General features: G+C 39.1%; 1 protein-coding gene across 8 annotated transcripts in view; it reads left to right on the forward strand.

The window, feature by feature from the left end:
* The window catches only part of GIT2 (GIT ArfGAP 2), a 49,328-nt gene that overhangs the window by 6,530 nt on the left and 24,357 nt on the right, over positions 1-18,441 (forward strand). For 7 of the 8 annotated variants that reach the window (XM_035017170.1, XM_035017173.1, XM_035017175.1 and 4 more), the window contains 9 exons: positions 224-329; positions 2,069-2,155; positions 2,271-2,401; positions 4,402-4,496; positions 12,033-12,078; positions 13,204-13,255; positions 16,656-16,728; positions 16,922-17,019; positions 18,039-18,150. In XM_035017170.1, the coding sequence (XP_034873061.1) occupies positions 224-329; positions 2,069-2,155; positions 2,271-2,401; positions 4,402-4,496; positions 12,033-12,078; positions 13,204-13,255; positions 16,656-16,728; positions 16,922-17,019; positions 18,039-18,150 (800 nt within the window). The remainder of the gene's footprint in view (positions 1-223; positions 330-2,068; positions 2,156-2,270; positions 2,402-4,401; positions 4,497-12,032; positions 12,079-13,203; positions 13,256-16,655; positions 16,729-16,921; positions 17,020-18,038; positions 18,151-18,441) is intronic. The other variant, XM_035017171.1, reaches the window with a different exon arrangement.

An 18,441-nucleotide genomic window follows, 5' to 3' on the forward strand; every position in this document is an offset into this window, starting at 1 on the left:
TCTAAAAAGCAAGTACTCTGCAATCCTGGCCATTAGAATGACTAATTGACATTTTGAGACTTCAGGTCTTAAATTCCTGCTGGAACTTATTCACTATTGTTCATTTTCTTCTCAAGTAGGGGATACGGGTCACTTCCTCTTCTTTTTACAGCCTAAAGAATGGGGAATGTTACATCTGAACTGCAAGTAAACTTTTCTTTTTTTTTTTTTTCCCTCGAACCAGTCCTAATAAAGCGGAATTCATCAGAGCCAAGTATCAGATGTTAGCGTTTGTCCATCGCTTGCCTTGCAGGGATGATGACAGCGTGACTGCCAAAGACCTTAGCAAGGTGGGTCACACTTTTTAAAATCCTAAAACTGGGCACCTGGGTGGCTCAGTTGGTTAAGCGACTGCCTTCGGCTCAGGTCATGATCCTGGAGACCCAGGATCGAGTCCCACATCGAGTCCCACATCGGGCTCCCTGCTCAGCAGGGAATCTGCTTCTCCCTCTGACCCTCCCCCCTCTCGTGCTCTCTCACTCTCTCTCTCAAATAAATAAATAAAATCTTTAAAAAAAAAAAAAATAAAATCCTAAAATTGCTGGATGAAACAGTATATTGTTTTGTTTGAAAAAACTTGAGGAAGAAAAGAAAAAACAAAAACTTTCTGTACTCTAAATAATTAATAACAGCCTTTTTTGCAGTTGGTTTCATCTTTACTTTTAGTTCAAATGGCAGCCATTCATGTTAGTGGAGGTAAAAGGGCAAAGAGGAAAAATAAGTATGTATCTAGAAGGTGATTTGTGTTCTTCAGATATGGTTTTAAAATTATATTTCTGTAAGTTTTTTGTTTAACTTTGAAATAGGAACCATCCTTGAGTTTGTTTCTAGAAGGGACTAGGGAGTTCGAGGGACTTCTTTAGGTTTCTGGGCTGCATACTGAGTAGGATCTTCAGGAAGCAGGATGACTCAAAGCTGTAGTGCTTGGGATTCTTTATTATACTTGTAAAATGAGTAGATGGTTTTCTTTATGTGGGCCTTTGCATGTTTTTGAGAGATGCCAGGAAAAATACGCATCTTTATTTTTAAAGCACTACTCCTTAGGAAATGTTCACACAGAGCATGGGCACTCACAATCAGAATTTTAAACTTTACACAGAATATATATAACTGTTACTTCTGCTAATTAATAAGGCTTGGCATGGGTTTTTTACCACAACTTAAAAATATTAAATACATTAATTTTAAAAATAGGATGTGGATATAGATGTTGGAGTAGATTTCTGTATTCTTACAATAATGGTTATTGCATCTTGGACAATTCTGGGTTAGACTTGAAGAAAAGAAGTTCATCTTCTGCATGTGTAAGAGCTTCTCTGCAGTGGTACAGAGTTTGATATACACAGGCCTTTTTCCCACCCTGTAAGACTTTGTTAAAGTATTGTATACAAGGCCAAGAATGGTGGAGAGGGTATGCTATAAGGCAGAATCCTGTAGTACACAGTGTGGGATATGCAGCCCTAAAGCCCTAGGTTCAATAATAACAAATAATAATGATTATAATAACAGCAGCTGTATTCTTTGAGCATTTCCTGTGTACCAGGCTCCATGCTAAGCACTTTGTTCTATCATCGACTCCCTACAGCAACCCTGTGAATAGGTGGCATTGTTATCACCATTTTAGAGCTGAGAAGACTAAGGTTCAGATTGCTTAAAGAACTTCCACAAGGTCACACAACTTGAAGGGTGTATGGTTTGAACTTCAGGTCTTTGAGACTTCAGAGTCCGTTCACCGACCTTCTCATACCGCCTCTCACTTCAGGTCTGGTTGTGCCACTTAGACAAATCATGCATCTGGGTGGATCGGCCTTCCCAGCCCTTGTTTCCTTATCGGTAAAGTAGACCTGGCCCCACCTTAGAGCCCAGGGGTAGTTGTGACCAGTGAGGGAGAGAGTGCTGCTTCCACCTTACTGAGCTAAATGAATATTGATTGTTACTAATATAACGTATACTAAAATGACCTGCCAGCAGCTCTGGTATACCATTCTTTACTCTTTTAACAGATATTTTTTTGGTTTGTGTTTTTCAGCAACTCCACTCAAGCGTGAGAACGGGGAATCTTGAAACCTGTTTGAGGCTATTATCTTTAGGAGCACAGGCCAACTTCTTTCACCCTGTGAGGAAAGCATGAATTGATTCAGATATTAAATTGAAACTAAGTGGGTTGTGTTTGTGTAGCCTTTAGTTTTATTTAATTTGCTTTTTTGTCTACTTTTATTAATATTTCTCAGGAAAAAGGAAACACCCCACTCCACGTTGCCTCCAAAGCAGGGCAGATTTTACAGGCGGAATTACTGGCAGTATATGGAGCAGACCCAGGCACACAGGATTCTAGTGGAAAAACTCCTGTGGATTATGCGAGGTGAGAGACCTAGATCCTTGTCACTGCCTTGGTTAGGGATTATTTATGCTGGGTATGATTCATTGTTAGGTGGCTATATTGTGTATTAACATTTAATCCCTTTAAGTTAAGGATTTACCATCCTATCATTTTGCAGATGAAGACATTTCAAATACATATGAGCTCAGAGCCTGGCAAAGTCAGAGGAGGTAGAACCATTAACGAGTGTGCTTAGCTTCCAGTCTTTCACATGACTTCTAAAGCAATGGCATTTGAGCCATAGGCAGAGTCCAAAGCAAGTATCAAGAATTGCAAAACCCACTCCTCAGTTTCTTAATATGTTTAGTCATTGCTTGAACTTAAAAACAGATCTGTACAGATAGGTAGGCAATCAAACAAGTAATAGTAAAATGTTAATTGTAGGTTTTAGGCAGCAGACGTTTGAGTGCATGCTGTAAAATTCTTTTAAGTTTCTTCTTGGTTTAAAAACTGTGAAATGCTGGAAAAATAAAAAAAATCCATAAGTTAGTCTTGAATATCATTTAAACGATAGAGGATGGTTCATCTTTCCTTCTTTTTCCAGATTAACTTTTTATCAACTGCAAAGCACTCTATTCTGCAGCGGATAAAATGGGTGAAATGCCAAAACTGTGCCGTCCCAGAATTTCTTCTCTTATGGAGGAGATGATTCATACATGCATGAAAGAGTTAAATGAGGCAAGATAATGTGGAATTCATTGCCAAAAAGGATAACTGGTCTTAAAAGGCATTTGTAAGGTTTCTTCTTTGTGGCCTAAGTCAGTCAGAAACTTCTTTAGTTGATCTTTGAAAAATGGGTTGGATTTGGGTATGTGAAGGAGGAGCTAAGGCATTCTAAGTGAAAAAGAAAGGCATGATTTAAGTGCAGGAGGGAGAGATGGACAGGGCATATTCAGCACAGCAGAGGACTTTACTGGATAGAGCAGAGTGTGTCTGGGAATAATAAGATCTTGAGGTATTGAGGAATATAGTATTTCCTGGATCTGAGACTCCACTGACAGTACAGGTCATCAGTTATCTCACATGAGAACAACTTGGCCGATTAAATGATGATGTACCATCAATTGTAGCATACTTCCTGATTTCACAGCTGTTCTGAGATACATATCTCAGAAATCAAATGTGTGGTAGGTCGGTGGAATATCTTGTAGTGTCTTAAATGGTGGGAAGAGAAAGTGGCAGAAACTAGACTTCAGCTTTTAAGGGGAAGAGAGCCCTCAGTACGTGGTACTTATTATCACTTACCTTGGAGTTTCCTCATGTGTACCTTGCGTATATTATAGTGTCTCAATGTGATAATTTATTTATGTCCCTGGTTACTAAAAAGATTTCAAGCAGCTTAAGTATTTACTTCATTAATGAGGAAAGGCAAACCTCATGTTTTCTGTTACGTAAATTGAAGTTTAAGGAGGTGAAAGTAGCTACAGGTATGAGCTGTGCATTCTGTTGGTCTGTCTCTCCCTGAATTACAAACCTCGAAGTGGTTACTAAACTCTCATCCAGAATCATACTGGCTGCATCAGGAGCCTCTAGGGGAAAGACCTTCTTCAAAATATTGACGTTCACACTCATCCCATTCTTACTGATTCAGAATTCCCAAGGTTGGGGCCTGGATATCTACGTGTTTTTTAAAGCACTTTAGTTAATTTTTGAGAACCTCCACTCTAGACCATTTATTAATTTTATTTTCTACCTCATTAGATGAAGTTACTCTTTATCTCTCCCATAATCCTTCATTTCCTTATTAAGTATTCTGTTCTGTAAATTAATAAAGGAAGGGGGTAGTTCAGATTGTGAAAACAGTTTATAAAGGTGGGAATCAAAGAAGACCTTGACAGTTTACCTCACACAAAAGGTTGATTATTCTAAGAAGTCACCTTTGGTAAATTGCTCAGGTGTCTTGGAAGCCATCTCTGTACTTTTTTATTCTAGAGCCAGTGACTGGGGAGGAATATAAATGGTACTTTGTTTTCTCTTGGTAGGCAAGGAGGGCACCATGAGCTGGCAGAACGCCTTGTAGAAATACAGTATGAGCTGACTGACAGACTAGCCTTCTATCTCTGTGGCAGGAAACCAGGTAAGTGAAAGGACAGCAGTCTCTCTGCACCTTCAGTCAGCCTCTCAAAAAACAAGTTGGAACACAGTTACCCAAGATCTCTCCTTTAACATATCCTTAAGAAAATTGCAAATAAGGATTTTTATTTGAGATAACTGTAGCATTTTCAGTTATATGTGAAAGGTATAAGGTCAGTCAAAACTCCTTGAATTTTAGTTTTTAAGACTTTAGCTCCAGAGGAGTAGCTATTTCAGGAATCAAAGAGCATAACTGAACTAAAATTGAATATGCACCATAGTTCTTGTGCATAATGGGACTAGGAGTAGAAGAGCAGAGCAATAACTTACGTAGTTATTTGAAGAATTCTGCTATCTCAGGAATGGAAAAGAGTCCAAAAATGAATTTTGCCATTAGCCAGGTTTATTTATGAAGTAGAACTGGGGTCAGCAAACCATGGTCTGTGGGCCAAATCTAGCTTGTCACCTGTTTGTTTAAAGTTTTGTTGCAAGATAGCCATGCCCATTCGTTTACATATTGTTTGGCTGTTTTCATACTACTAGAGCAGAACTGGCTAATTTAGCCGGTAGTGCATGTGGCTCTTAATCTTGGGGTCATGAGTTTGAGCCCCACATTGGGTGCAGAGATTACAGAAAGAGAGAGAGAGAGAAGGGAAGGAAAGAGTAGGTTGAGTAGTTGCAACAAAGACTATATGGCTACAAAGCAAAGAATATTTACTGTCTGGCCCTTTGCAGAAGGTTTACCAATCCCTAATGAGAATATCCACATACACCTGTACAGTGGTTCCCTAACCCGGTTGTATGATGGAGTTAAGAGCCTCTGGTGTGATTCCAGTTCCCTGTGAGGTGGGGTAAGGACACCCCACCCTTTGTTTCCTGCTAAATAAAATGAAAAACCCTGGACCAAAAGCATGGAGTAGCTATCTAAGGACTCTGCCTGGTGGATTAGGGAACTCAAAGTACCATCAAGCTGGTGGTGAGTGTCCTGTTTATTTTACTTCTGATACGGCTTTTGTGATAGCCTGAAATCTGGAACTATATAGCAGGTGCAAAGAAGCCTTCTCTGTCTGGTCTACGGAACAGTAAATGGGATCCTACAGACAGAGAATTGGGGGATTCCCCTGAGGTTTTTTTTTCCTCCTCTTCCTTTTCCCCCACCCTAGCCCCTAGGCAATCGTGTGGCTGCAGCAGCGGCCGCAGAGCTGCCTAAATCTCTGACTAAAAGCGTGAGGAGAATCCTGATTGCTTTTATTTATCTATTCTCTCACCACTTGGCCCAGGAGGCAGAGCCTAACCTGGTCAGGTGCCTGCTAAAAGAAAAATATTAACATTCTCCACAGAATTTAAAGAAGACTCAGCATCTCACAACATAATACTCAGAATGTCTCGGATATCAACTATAATTACTTGATGGAGGAAGAACAAGGAAAATCCCAAAGACTTGCAGGGGAACAGGTAGTCAACAAATGCCAACCCCAGATGACACAGATGTTGGAATTATCAGACAAAGACTAAAACAGATAGTAACATCATGCTTTGAGAAGTGTGAACGTTCTTGAAGCAAATAGAAATATAGAAGGTCTCAGCAGAGAAACAGACCCAGATAGAAATGCTGAACTGAAAAATACAATAACTAAAATTTTAAAACTCACTGGGTGGGCTTAATAGCAGATTGGAGATGACAAAGAAAAGAGTCAATGAATTTAAATAAATCACTAGAAATTACCCAGTTTGAGCAACAGAGAGAAGGAAGAGTAAGAGGAAAAAGAAACTGAACACAGAGCCCAGGGGCCTATGGGACAATATCAGAAGGTCATGTTTGTATCCTCAGACTCCCAGAAAGAGATCAGAAAGCTTGGTGCGGAAAAAATATTTGAAGAAACATGGGTTCAAAACTCTAAATTTGGCAAAAGACATAGACTTCAGATTTAAGAAGCTCAGAGAATCCCAAATAGGATAAACTCCATGAAATCCTTACTCAGACACATGAAAATCAAAGTGCTGAAAACCAAAGACAAAACATTTGAAAGCAGCCAAGGAAAAAAATGACAATATATGAAAAGACAGTTGTTTGAATGACTGTGGATTTTAATTGGAAACAGTGGAGTTGAAAAGGAAATAGAACAATTTTTTTAAAGTCCTGAAAGAAAAGAACTATCAGTTCAGAATTCCTCTTCCAGTGAAAATAGACTTCAGGAATGAAGGCAAAATAAAGACATTTTAAGTTGAAGAGAGCTAGTTGTTCTAACAGAAATGTGAAAGAAAGTTCTTTGGGTAGAAGAGAAGTGATACCAGAGGGAATCTGGAACTTGAGTGAAATAAGAGCAACTGAAATGATAAATAATCTGGATAGATATAATAGACAGTTTTCCTCCTAAGTTCTTTGAGATATGAGACAGTTTAATGCTTGTCTGGTGGGGTTTTCAGCATATGTCAGTGTGATGTATTTGGTAAGGATGACATAAAAGGGGAGCAGGTAAAAGAAATGTGGAGGTAAGGATTTTATATTCTTCTTAAGATGGTGAAATATTCTAAGTAGACTAAAAGATTGTGTATACTATAATGCATAGTACAACCCTTAAAAACAGACTATACAATGATAGGTAGTCAAAACCTCTAGAGATAAAATGAGATGTTAAAAATTACTCAAATAACAAAAGATACTTCAAAACATTCCAAAAAAAGAGAAAAGGAGAGAAAGAGGAACAAAAACCCGAGGCCCAAACAGAAACTAAATAAAATCATACTTAAATCCAAACATATTAATAATTACATTAAATGTTATATTAATGATCTTAAATATACGAAATAAAAAGCAGAAATTGTCAGAACGGATTTAAGACAAAAAAATGAGCCGTAATAAATATATGCTGTCTACAAGAACCCACTTTAAATATAACGATAGAGGTAAGTTAAAAGCAGAAAGGTATAAAAAGATATATCCTGCAAACACAGTAAAAGAAATCTAAAATGGTTATGTTAATATCAAAGTAGACATTGAGGGCAAAGAAAATTAGCGGGGATAGAGAGGGACATAACTTGGTGATGAAAGAGTCAATTTTCCAAGACGTAACAATTCTAAATGTGTACACACCTAGCAACAGGGTTTCAAACTACATGAAGCAAATTCTGATAGAACTAAAAGGAGAAAAGGTCAAATCCACAATTCTTGTATATTCAGCAGTCTTCATTTAGTAATAGATGGAACTGGTAGATAGAAAATCAGCAAGGATATATGGGACACTTGGCTGGTACAGTTGATAGAGCATGTGACTCTTGATCTCGGGGTCGTGAGTTCAAGCTCCACATTGGGCGTGGAGACTTCTTAAAAGAAATAAAATAAAATTTAAAAGAGGAAAATCAGCAAGGATAGCAGACTGGAACCAAACCATCAACCAGCTGCATCTAGTTGACATTTATACTGTGCTCTACCCAACATTATTGGAATACACATTCCTTTCAAGTATATGTTGAACATTCACCAAGATAGACCATATCCTGGGTTATAAAACAAAGCTTAGCCAATCTAAAAGAAATAAAACCTAAAATCTTACAGAGTATATTCTCTGACCATAATGGAATTAAGTTAGTAAAAAATAATAAAACTATAACTGGAAAATACTCAAATGCCTGGAAATTAACAACACAGTTCTTTTTTTTTTTTAAGATTTTATTTATTTATTTGACAGAGAGAGACACAGCAAGAGAGGGAACACAAGCAGGGGGAGTGGGAGAGAGAGAAGCAGGCTTCCCGCTGAGCAGGGATCCTGATGCGGGGCTCGATCCCAGGACCCTGGGATCATGACCTGAGCCGAAGGCAGACGCTTAACGACTGAGCCACTCAGGCGCCCCTAACAACACAGTTCTAAATAATCCATGGGTCTAAGAGGAAATCTCAAGGGAAATTAATATGGGATGCAGCTAAAGCAATGCTTAGAGGAAATTTTAGAGTATTAAATTCTTACATTAGAACACAAGAAATGTCGGGATGCTTGGGTGGCTCAGTTGGTTAGGCGTCTGCCTTAAGCTCAGGTCATGATCCCAGCGTCCTGGGATCAAGTCCCACCTCGGGCTCCTTGCTCAGCAGTTAGCCTGCTTCTCCCTCTGTGTGCCGCTCCCCCTGCTTGTGCTTGTTCTCTCTCTCTGTCGAATGAATAAATAAAAACCTTAAAAAGAACAAGAAAGGTCTCAAATCCTCAACCTAAGCTTTCGCCTTAAGAAACTATGAGTTTCTTACTGCTTACTCATCCAAAAAGATGAGTAAAATAAACCCAAGCAAGCAGAAGGTAGGAAATAATAAAGATAAGACCAGAAATCAATGAAATTGAAAAAGGAAAACAGAGAGAAATCAATGAAACCAAAAGCTGATTCTTTGAAAAAAAAATCAATGAAATTGAGAAATGTCTAGCCGTATTATAAATAACTGTGCACACAAATTAAACAACTTAGATAAAATGAACCAATTTCTTGAAAGCCACAAACTACCAACCACCTACCCAAGAAGAAAGAGATAATGTAAATACATAATATTACATTTTAAAGGATTTGAATTTGTACTTCAAAGTATTCCATTAAAGAAAACCCAACCCAGATGACTTCACTGGTAAGTACTGTGAACTAGTTGAAGTGGTGTTGCCATGTAACAGTTCAACAGATATGTTTTATGACTCATGTGATTTGCTAGCTTTGCTGTTATGATTTTTTTTTTTTAAGATTTTATTTATTTATTTGACAGAGAGACAGTGAGGGAGGGAACACGCAGGGGGAGTGGGAGAGAGAGAAGCAGGCTTCCCGTGGAGCAGGGAGCCCGATGTGGGGCTCGATCCCAGGACCCTGGCATCACAACCTGAGCCAAAGGCAGATGCTTAACGACTGAGCCATCCAAGCGCCCCCTGCAAATATGGTTCTTAGTGTTAGGAATTCGCATTTCAAGTTTTGCACATAAAATGAGACTATTCTACCAAACATTTGAAGAAGAGATAACATCAATTCTATATGGTATTTAGAAAATAAAAAGGTAGGGAACATTTCTGAAGTCATTTTGTGAGGCCACCATTACCCTGATACCAAACCCAGCAAAGATAGCACAAAAAAATAGCCCTTGTGAACATAGACACCAAAATCCTCAACAAAATGTTAACAGATTGAATCCATATATATGATATATATATCATAATCAAGTAGGGTTTCCAGATGCTAAAACTAAATATGTGAAAATCAATGTGATTCATCATATTAACAGACTAGAAAAAGAAAACCATCAGTCTTACCAGTTGATACAGAAAAAGCATTTAATAAAATTCAGCATTCATTCCTTCATGATAAGAAAAAACTTAGCAAACTTGGAATAGAAGGGACTTCCTTAACCTGATAAAGAGTATCTGTAGAAACCCACAGCTAACATCATCCTTAATGATGAAGCATTGAATGCTTTTGCTTGAATATCAGGAACAAGGCCAGGATGTCCACTCCTACCATTCCTGTTCAGCATTGCACTGGAAATCCTAACCAGTGCCATAAGGGAAGAAGAATAAAAGGCATACAGATTGAAATGCAAGAGATACAACTAATCATAAATAAGATGGTTTCAATGTAGAAAACCCCAAGGAATCTACAATAACGTTCTTAGAACTAATAACTGAGTTTAGCAAGGTTGCACGATATAAGGGAAACAATAAAAAATAAATCATATTTCCATAGATTAGCAATGGACAATTGGAAACAAGCTAGAAAAACAATACCATTTGTAATAGCTCCAAATTAGATGCTTAGGTATAAATCTGACAAAATATTCATGGGATCGGCATGCTGAAAACTACAAAATGCTGCTGAAAGAAATCAAGGAAGACCTGAATCAGTGGAAGAGAACTGTGTTTATGGGTTGGAATACTCAATAGAGTCGATTCTCCACAAATTGACTTGTAAAATTAATTCAAGGATTTTCTTGTGGACATAGATGTGCTGATTCTTTAATTTACATGGAAAAGCAGAGGACCTAGAATGGGACTGTTTTGCAAAAGAAGAATGTGCGCAGAATCACACCACCCAATTTTAACTCTTGCTGTAAAGCTCTGCTGAACTCAAGACCATGGTTATGGAGAAGAGACAGACATACAAGTCAATGAAACAGTAGAAAGAATCCAGAAATAGACCCACACAAATATGTTTAGTTGATTTTTTGAGAGTTGCAAAAGCAATTCAGTGGAGGAAGAAAGTCTTTTAAGTATTTGGTGTTCAAACAACTGGACATCCCTGTGCAGAAATACAAACTTCAGTACCTCCCACCTGGTATAAAAACTAACTCAAAATGGATCATAGATCTAAATGTAAAACCTAAAAGTATAAAACTTCTAAAGAAAACAGAAGAAGATCTTTGTGATCTTGGTTTAGGTAAAATGTTTAGATGTAACACCAAAAGCACAATCCGTAAAAGAAAATACTGGTAAATTGGACTTCATCAAAATTGAAAGCTTTTGCTCTGCAAAAGCTACAATTAAGAGAGTGAAAAGACAAGCCACAGACTGGGAGAAAATATTAGGAAATCACATGTCCAACAAAGGACTTGGGTCCAGAATATTATACCTAAATATGTAAAACTCAGCAGTAAGAAAACAACCCAATACAAACTGGGCGGAGACCATATCCAGATGCCAGATAAGCACATGAAGTGAGATGCTCAGCATCATTGGCCATTAGAGAAACAAAAGCACAAAGACACTGCTACACACCTATTAAAATGACTAAAATTTAAAAACCTGCCAAAGAAACTGACAACATGAATGGGAAGGTGTGAAGCAACTGTAACTCTTACATTGCTGGCTGAAAAACAAAATGATAGAGCTACTCTGCCAAAAAGTCTAGCAGTTTCTTACCAAGTTACATATACATTTACCTAATACCTACATGACCGGGCAGTCCCATTCCTGGGTGTTTATCCAAGAGAAATAAAGACTGATGGTTATACAAAAACCTATATGTGAATGTTTATAATGCCTTCATTATGTGGCATGTGATCAACAACCTCCAAGAAGCTAGGTTGGGACTGGGTCAGTAAGCATTGTAGGAGAAGGCAACCCCACCCAGATCTGCCAAGACCACCTGCCCCAGCCCTGATGGTTTTATGCTAATTGATTAATTTGCAGGTGAGCCACCAAAGCCCAAGGGTGCTCCCCCATCCCACATGGAGAGCTGACAAAAGCCTGCTCTGAGCTAATTTAGCTCCCTAAAAGTTTTGTCCATGACTGAAGATCATTAGTTATACTGGGAATGAATGGAAATGTAGGGTTAGAGCACAGCCTTTTTGCTTAATGATGTCTGGATCTTTGTACCAGAAGAAAAATGGGAATATGATTCTTGCTACTAGCCAGGTCTTAGGAGTTTGTAGCCAATTTGGCAACTTCTGTCACCCCCCCCCCAAATAATCCGTAATTATGGGAAACTACTAATTGCAAAACGTAAATTGAGAAAATTATGGTGGTGTTCCTTTATCGATCTTACCAATATTTATATAAACAAAACTTTGGCTTGATTTCTGTTTCAGATCACAAAAATGGACAGCACTTTATAATACCTCAAATGGCAGACAGGTAAGGCCATTGAAATACCAATCAATTTTATCTGTCACGATTATTTCCTTGGTTGTATAGTGTTTTAAGTGTATTATACTTTGTATTTAACAGAGCCCATACATTTTTCTCTTTTATGGCTATACAATTTGGAAATAAGACGGCTGTAAGTAAACCACCATGTAAAACTTAAGTTTAAAAGAGTACAAGTAACAAATTTATGAGTAACATTGGAGTTAGTGATATTGTCACGGTTTTAGCCAGTTGTGACAGTATAATGTGTCTATAGGTTATATCACAGAATATTTCTGTACTGTAAGAGAGGATATTCTTTGTAACAGGGATTGGCAGAATTTTTAAGGGCTAGATAGTAAGTATTTTAGGTTTTGTGGGCCATACAGCCTCTGTCACAACTACTCAACTCTGCCAGTTGTAGATGAAAACATCCGTGGACATTATGTAAATGAAGGGCATATCAGTTGCAAGAAAATTCCATTTCTGGGCACTGAAATGTGAATGTCATATAATTCTTCCTATGTTATGAAATATTTTTCTTTTGCTTTGGGGTTTTTTCCCCCAAACCACTTAAAAATATAAAAACCAGGCATAGCTCATGGGCTGAACAAAGAAATGGGCTATAATCTGCCGACCCCTGGTCTTTGAGGTTAACTGAGTTCACAGTTGCAGGGATGAACTTTAAATCCTTATTTATCCAATTACCTTTGCACAGATACTGTCAAGAGTTTATGAAACCATTAGCTGCTATTCCAGATGTAATCTTGCTATTCTGGTTTTTCACGTTCTGCCCTTTTCATATTTCCTTCTGTCATGCTTTTTTTTAATACTTCACGAATTGTGACTTCTCACATAAAGGGCCGGGGATGAACTGTCAATAGTTTTTGTCTTTTAGTTATTCAGTGATTATTTTTCTCTGTACAATGTTACATGACTATGATGTTTCTAAAAGCTACAAGTTCTTATGTTCAAAGTTTTCTCGCTAACTCTAATGGGCTATAGAATTTTTGTTTCTGACCATGTCCCTGAACTGTTAATTAATGTCTTGATGCTTTGGCTATCTTAATGTTCTACAGAGCTCATAAAAATGGTTTTTATTTATTTGCTTATTGGTTTTGTACATTTTCTTAGCAGTCTGGATTTGTCTGAATTGGCAAAAGCTGCTAAGAAGAAACTTCAGTCCGTGAGTATCTCTGTTTCCTAGTGAAGTTCAGTGTGGGAAACCATGCATCCTGCTAATACCTGTCCTCAGCCCATTACCTGCTGCATCAGATGACTTAGTTTCATACTCTGGGATGTTATAAAATCCAAAGCAGAGCGTTGAGTACATAGAGAAGAAGACGGAAAGTAGTATTTTTTTTTTTAAAGATTTTATTTATTTATTTGAAAGAGAGAGAATGAGAGAGAGAAAGAGAGAGCACATGAGAGGGGGGAGGGTCAGAGGGAGAAGCAGACTCCCTGCTGAGCAGGGAGCCCGACGTGGGACTCGATCCCAGGACTCCAGGATCATGACCTGAGCCGGAGGCAGTCGCTTAACCAGCTGAGCCACCCAGGCACCCCCGGAAAATACTATTTCTGAGTTTAGTAGATCCAGTTTATCGGCTCTGCCTCAGGTGATGGCGTTTTTCTCTGTCATTCTGAAAGCGAAGACTGTGCCTTTGACGTGAGGGAGTTGTTTCTTCTCCTGGGAGTTCCCTAGTTTCTCTCAATGTAAAAGAATGGGATGCACTTTTAGGGATGCCTTCCGGTAGCCTCCTAGGGAAAGACACGAGCTGATGTTGGAGTAGTGAGTGGCGCAGATCTATGTGCTGCCATTTGGGATTGGGCCACCACCATCACTGTTTTGCATAGCCCATGTTGTCCGTCAGAGCTTTTTAAGTGTTTGCTATCAAGGGCTTGTGGTCCTGCCCCGGGTGCGAGCTCAGAGCTCGCCCAGTTCTGCAGGGCCCCGCCTCCCTTTGGCCCCTCTTCCCAACCTGCCCATCTCAGCCCCCATCAGGGCCCCGACAGAGCAGCTTCTCTGGGCACACTTCCTCTTAGTTTGGTCCCCATGGATGAGGCCTCACCGGGGTGCTTCCCCAGCGCTTCAACCACCAGATTGCCTGCCTCAGGCTGTTCTCATAGCTCTCTGGATCAGAACCAAGATTCTTAACTTCTTGTTGTGACCTTGAAGGGTGTCATCCAGTGCTCACCGTTCAGTTTTTGCTCTGCTTTCCATCCGGTTCCTCCTGCAAGTGTGTGTGCGTGTGCACGTGCGCAAATGTTTTTTAACTATTTCATTTTGGGTTAACACTCTCTTGAGGCCACCTTCAGGTCCTCTCTGGGAATCTTCTCTTTCTGCAGTGTTCTGCTTTCCCAGCTTCCAGCCCTTTTGTCATTCAAGTAGGTGAAATCTGACCACCTTGACAGTGTAGGTGAGAGTTTACCCAAGCCTGACTCTGAAATTGCCTCTCCCCTTTACTAGCACTTTACTAGCACTTCATATAATATTAAGTACTAAATATTACGTAAAATGAATTTATCGTTACTAGTATTTAACTGTGATATGAAATAAATGTATTTTATGCAATTTGGTGTCTCTGTGTTCTGTATCTGTGGTTTTGTGTGTCTGTGTGTTTTATCACCTTTCTTAAATTAAGGAGGTCATATGGTAGGATAATTAAGATGACAAGCTTTGGAATCAGATCGCACTAAATAGTCTGTGATTTCCTTTTAATTAGAGTATATAAGCCAATTTTTATTTTAAATAATTCAAACATTATTGGTAATACTCAAGCTCCCTTTGACTGACCTACATTTGCTAGGCCGAAAGCTGCATGAAAGTTGGGGTTAGGTCTGTCCTATCTCTAGCATGTGGCAGGCACTAGATAAATATGTGGAACCGAGCTGAGTACAGCTCTCAAGCACTCGGACTCTGGGTCAGACTGATTAGGTACAGAGCTCATCTCTGACAAGCTCCTTAGCCTCTCTGTGCCTTGGTGTCCTCTCCTGGAAAGGGGGCTAATGATCCATCAGCGGCTCAGTGAGGATGGGCTGCTGTTATTACTTGTTGACCCCACCCCGTGGTCTCCTCACAGGGGACAGCTGGACCAGTGCCACGTCAGTGTTCATCCTATGATATCTCCCTCTGTCCCTCCCTGATGAGAAGCTGAGAGAAATATAAGACTAATATATTCCTTAAATTAGTAAGTGTTAACATTTAGAGAGACTTAACCTTGGATCTCGGGTCCATCACTTGCTGGCTTTGTGACTTTAGGCAAGCTCCTAACTTCTGTGCTTCAATCTCCTTGTCTGTAGAGTGAGATAAGAGTAGTTATCCTGTCTTCGTTGAGGTTTTGTGAGTATTAATGTGATGAAAGTAGCACAGTGCTTGGGATGTAAGCCCTCAGTCGGTGTTGCTGTTGTAGTTACTGAATAATGATAACCTTAGCTTGTAGCCCCTTATTGGAAAGAGACTGGATATTTACAACGCAAGTTCAAGTTCCCAATCCCTCATCACTTTATCCAACAAAAGGCTCTCAGAGTTTATTTTCAATTATAAATATAAATTAACCACACTAGAGAAAATGTAGAAAATGGACAAGAGGAATCATACTCATTCACTATATTCTTAATGGACTCAGACTCAATATTTTGATACATTTCTTCTAATCTTTATTTTATATGCATATCATTTTTTTGAATGGAAGCTCAGTCATTATTATAGAACTTTATATCCTCCTCCTTTCACCCAACAATGTACCCATTTTAACAAGCTCCCACGAGGTCTGTGTAGCCAGCCTTTTAAATTGCCACATAAAATACCTTCTGGGCAGTGTGTGACTGGATATTTACTGGGCCCCATCTCAGTGCCAGGTACTGTGTGGACATAAGGAACACAGTAGGGAATAAAACAAATTCATTGTCAACTAAAAAGTGATAGGCTTCAAGCATCAGGGTATGTTTTATGAGGAAAAAAGTGCAGAGAGCTGGAGCCATCCTGGTGGAGGCTTAGCCTCACCTGGATTGAAGAAGACCCTAACTGTCCTCCCCATCCCAGTGGCTGCCATTGGGTGTGGAGACTGTTTTGTTGGCTGACACTGCATGGTGCGCTGATGAGACAGGCTGTCCTTTGTGGGGGGTGCGGAGTTCTTTCCGAGATTGGAGGCCTGCTTTCTGAAGAATATAGCAAAGAGACTTACTAAAGACTGGGAGATATCCCAGTCTCTATCCCACCAAGGGTTTAGGATCCTTTGTATGTGGGGGCACTGACAAATGCTCAAGAGCAACAGAGGGGGCTTTAAAGGGTAATGTCACACGGAGAACTGGACCCTGCATTTCCGATGACTCTGCCCTCCTTTATAGCATACCCCTGTCTGCCTGTCACAAAGGAGTGAGGCTGCTGTGGGAGGCAGATATTTCTAGAGGATCTGTACTATTCTGGAAATGTTATTGTCTGTTTAACAGTGGGTATTTACTAAGCACTGGCTTTGGATAAGACATTGGAGATTAAATGGTGAATAAGTCACAGTGCCCACTCATTTTCCTAGCGTTAATCCTTGTCCCTTGTGTTCCTGATTTTTTTTTTTTTTTTTTACTTGCAGCTAAGTAATCATTTGTTTGAAGAACTTGCCATGGATGTGTACGATGAAGTTGACAGGCGAGAGACCGATGCAGGTGACTGAACGTGTGGCTTTCTCTTAGAAGCTTCTGTTGTTGATGGGCAGTATTTCTACTGTCCTGGTGATGCATGTTGTCGACGTTTACTTTTGTGTATGTTGGTTTTGGAGTGTGCTTCCCCGAGTCTCCCTAGAAGCAGTGGCACACCCGTGGTGATGAGATTCTATCTCTGGCTCTTTCCTCTGGCTAGTCTGGCTTGCCACGCAAAACCACAGCACCCTGGTAACCGAGACAACTGTCGTCCCCTTCCTTCCGGTCAATCCTGAGTACTCTTCAACACGGAACCAGGCAAGTGGCCGAGTCTGAGAAGTAACCAGTGGTGTTATTTTGGGAATGGCTGATACGGTATTTAATTTTCCCAGGACAGGTATTTTAAATTTTTTGATTGATTAAAGCATTAATGTCCTCTACACGCACAAACACACAAAACTCAAGAAATTGATAAGAAAAGCAATAAATGTAAATCAAAGACTGGAAAAGAATATAAGATAATTCACAGAAGAAATATAAAATGGCTTACAAATGTGAAGAAATGCTTAACCTTACTAGTAATCCAAGAAAGTAGCCTAAAGGCATTCATTAAAATTTCATCAATCAAATACTCCAGGCTGGTAAGGATATAGCAAAATGGGCTTTCTTATGCTATAGATAAGAGTTTACATTGCTACAGACTTGAGAAAAGTGATTTGTTAACTGATTTTAAAAGCCTCAAAATTAAGTCCATCCTTTCCCACAGGTAATCCTTATTTGGGAATATATGCTAGTAAAATAAAAATAACAAAGGTTTATGCACAGTGATTTTCATCAAAGCACTGTATAAAATAATAAAGCATTAAAAACAGCCTAAACCTCTGTCAGGAGGAGAATGGTTGAGTAAATGGGGAAGGCCTTTTAATTTTTATTGATTAACGGCTGTATATAGTGATGGAGTCCCAGCATCTAGGCTATAACTTTATCTTGAAATTTTAAAATTTTCTTCCAAATCAGTATTTCATTACTGGGTCTACTTCAAAATTGAATTGATAATGGAAAAAAACAAAGCATCAGGTAGAAACATTTTGGTTTTGTTCACAAAAATAAATGTGCAAGGTGTTAATCTAGTTCTCTTATGTAGATGGCTCTACCCTGTTTGCAAGGAAAATGTTGATGGGTGCCTACCCTAGACTGCAGTGGTATTCTGATCATGCTCGGAAGTCTTTGCTTGGGAGTCTTGCTCAAGTCTGACAACAATGTGATTGGTTTTATGTGAATATCCATGCATACATTTTCACATTTGGGAATATTTCCACTTATTTTCTCACTCTCAGGGCAGACAGAAACTTGCTCGGTTTAATGCCCATGAGTTTGCCACACTGGTCATCGACATACTCAGTGACGCCAAGAGGAGACAGCAAGGCAGTCCTCTTTCTAGTTCAAAAGGTAACTGTTTCAAGCTGCTAAGATTTGCTGCTTTGGCCTTCTAAACTCAACACAGGTATTAAATTTAAAATTATAAATTAATTAAAGCAGTCATCATGAAAAATTTACCTTTTTGAGCCCTGATGAATTATAAATATTTCGGTTTTATTAACTGCTATTCACATTTATCCGGTATATGTTTTTTCCTCTTAGATCACCGATCTTCCTATAAAATTGAATCCTGAAGTTAACCCAGAAGTCTGACTTAGGTCTTATTAAAGGGCAGAAGAAAAATCAGCCCTCTTGATTGAT

This window comes from Mirounga leonina, unplaced genomic scaffold (genome assembly GCF_011800145.1).
Source record: "Mirounga leonina isolate KUSES-001 unplaced genomic scaffold, KU_Mleo_1.0 Mir_171, whole genome shotgun sequence".
NCBI classification, from domain to species: Eukaryota; Metazoa; Chordata; class Mammalia; order Carnivora; family Phocidae; genus Mirounga; species Mirounga leonina.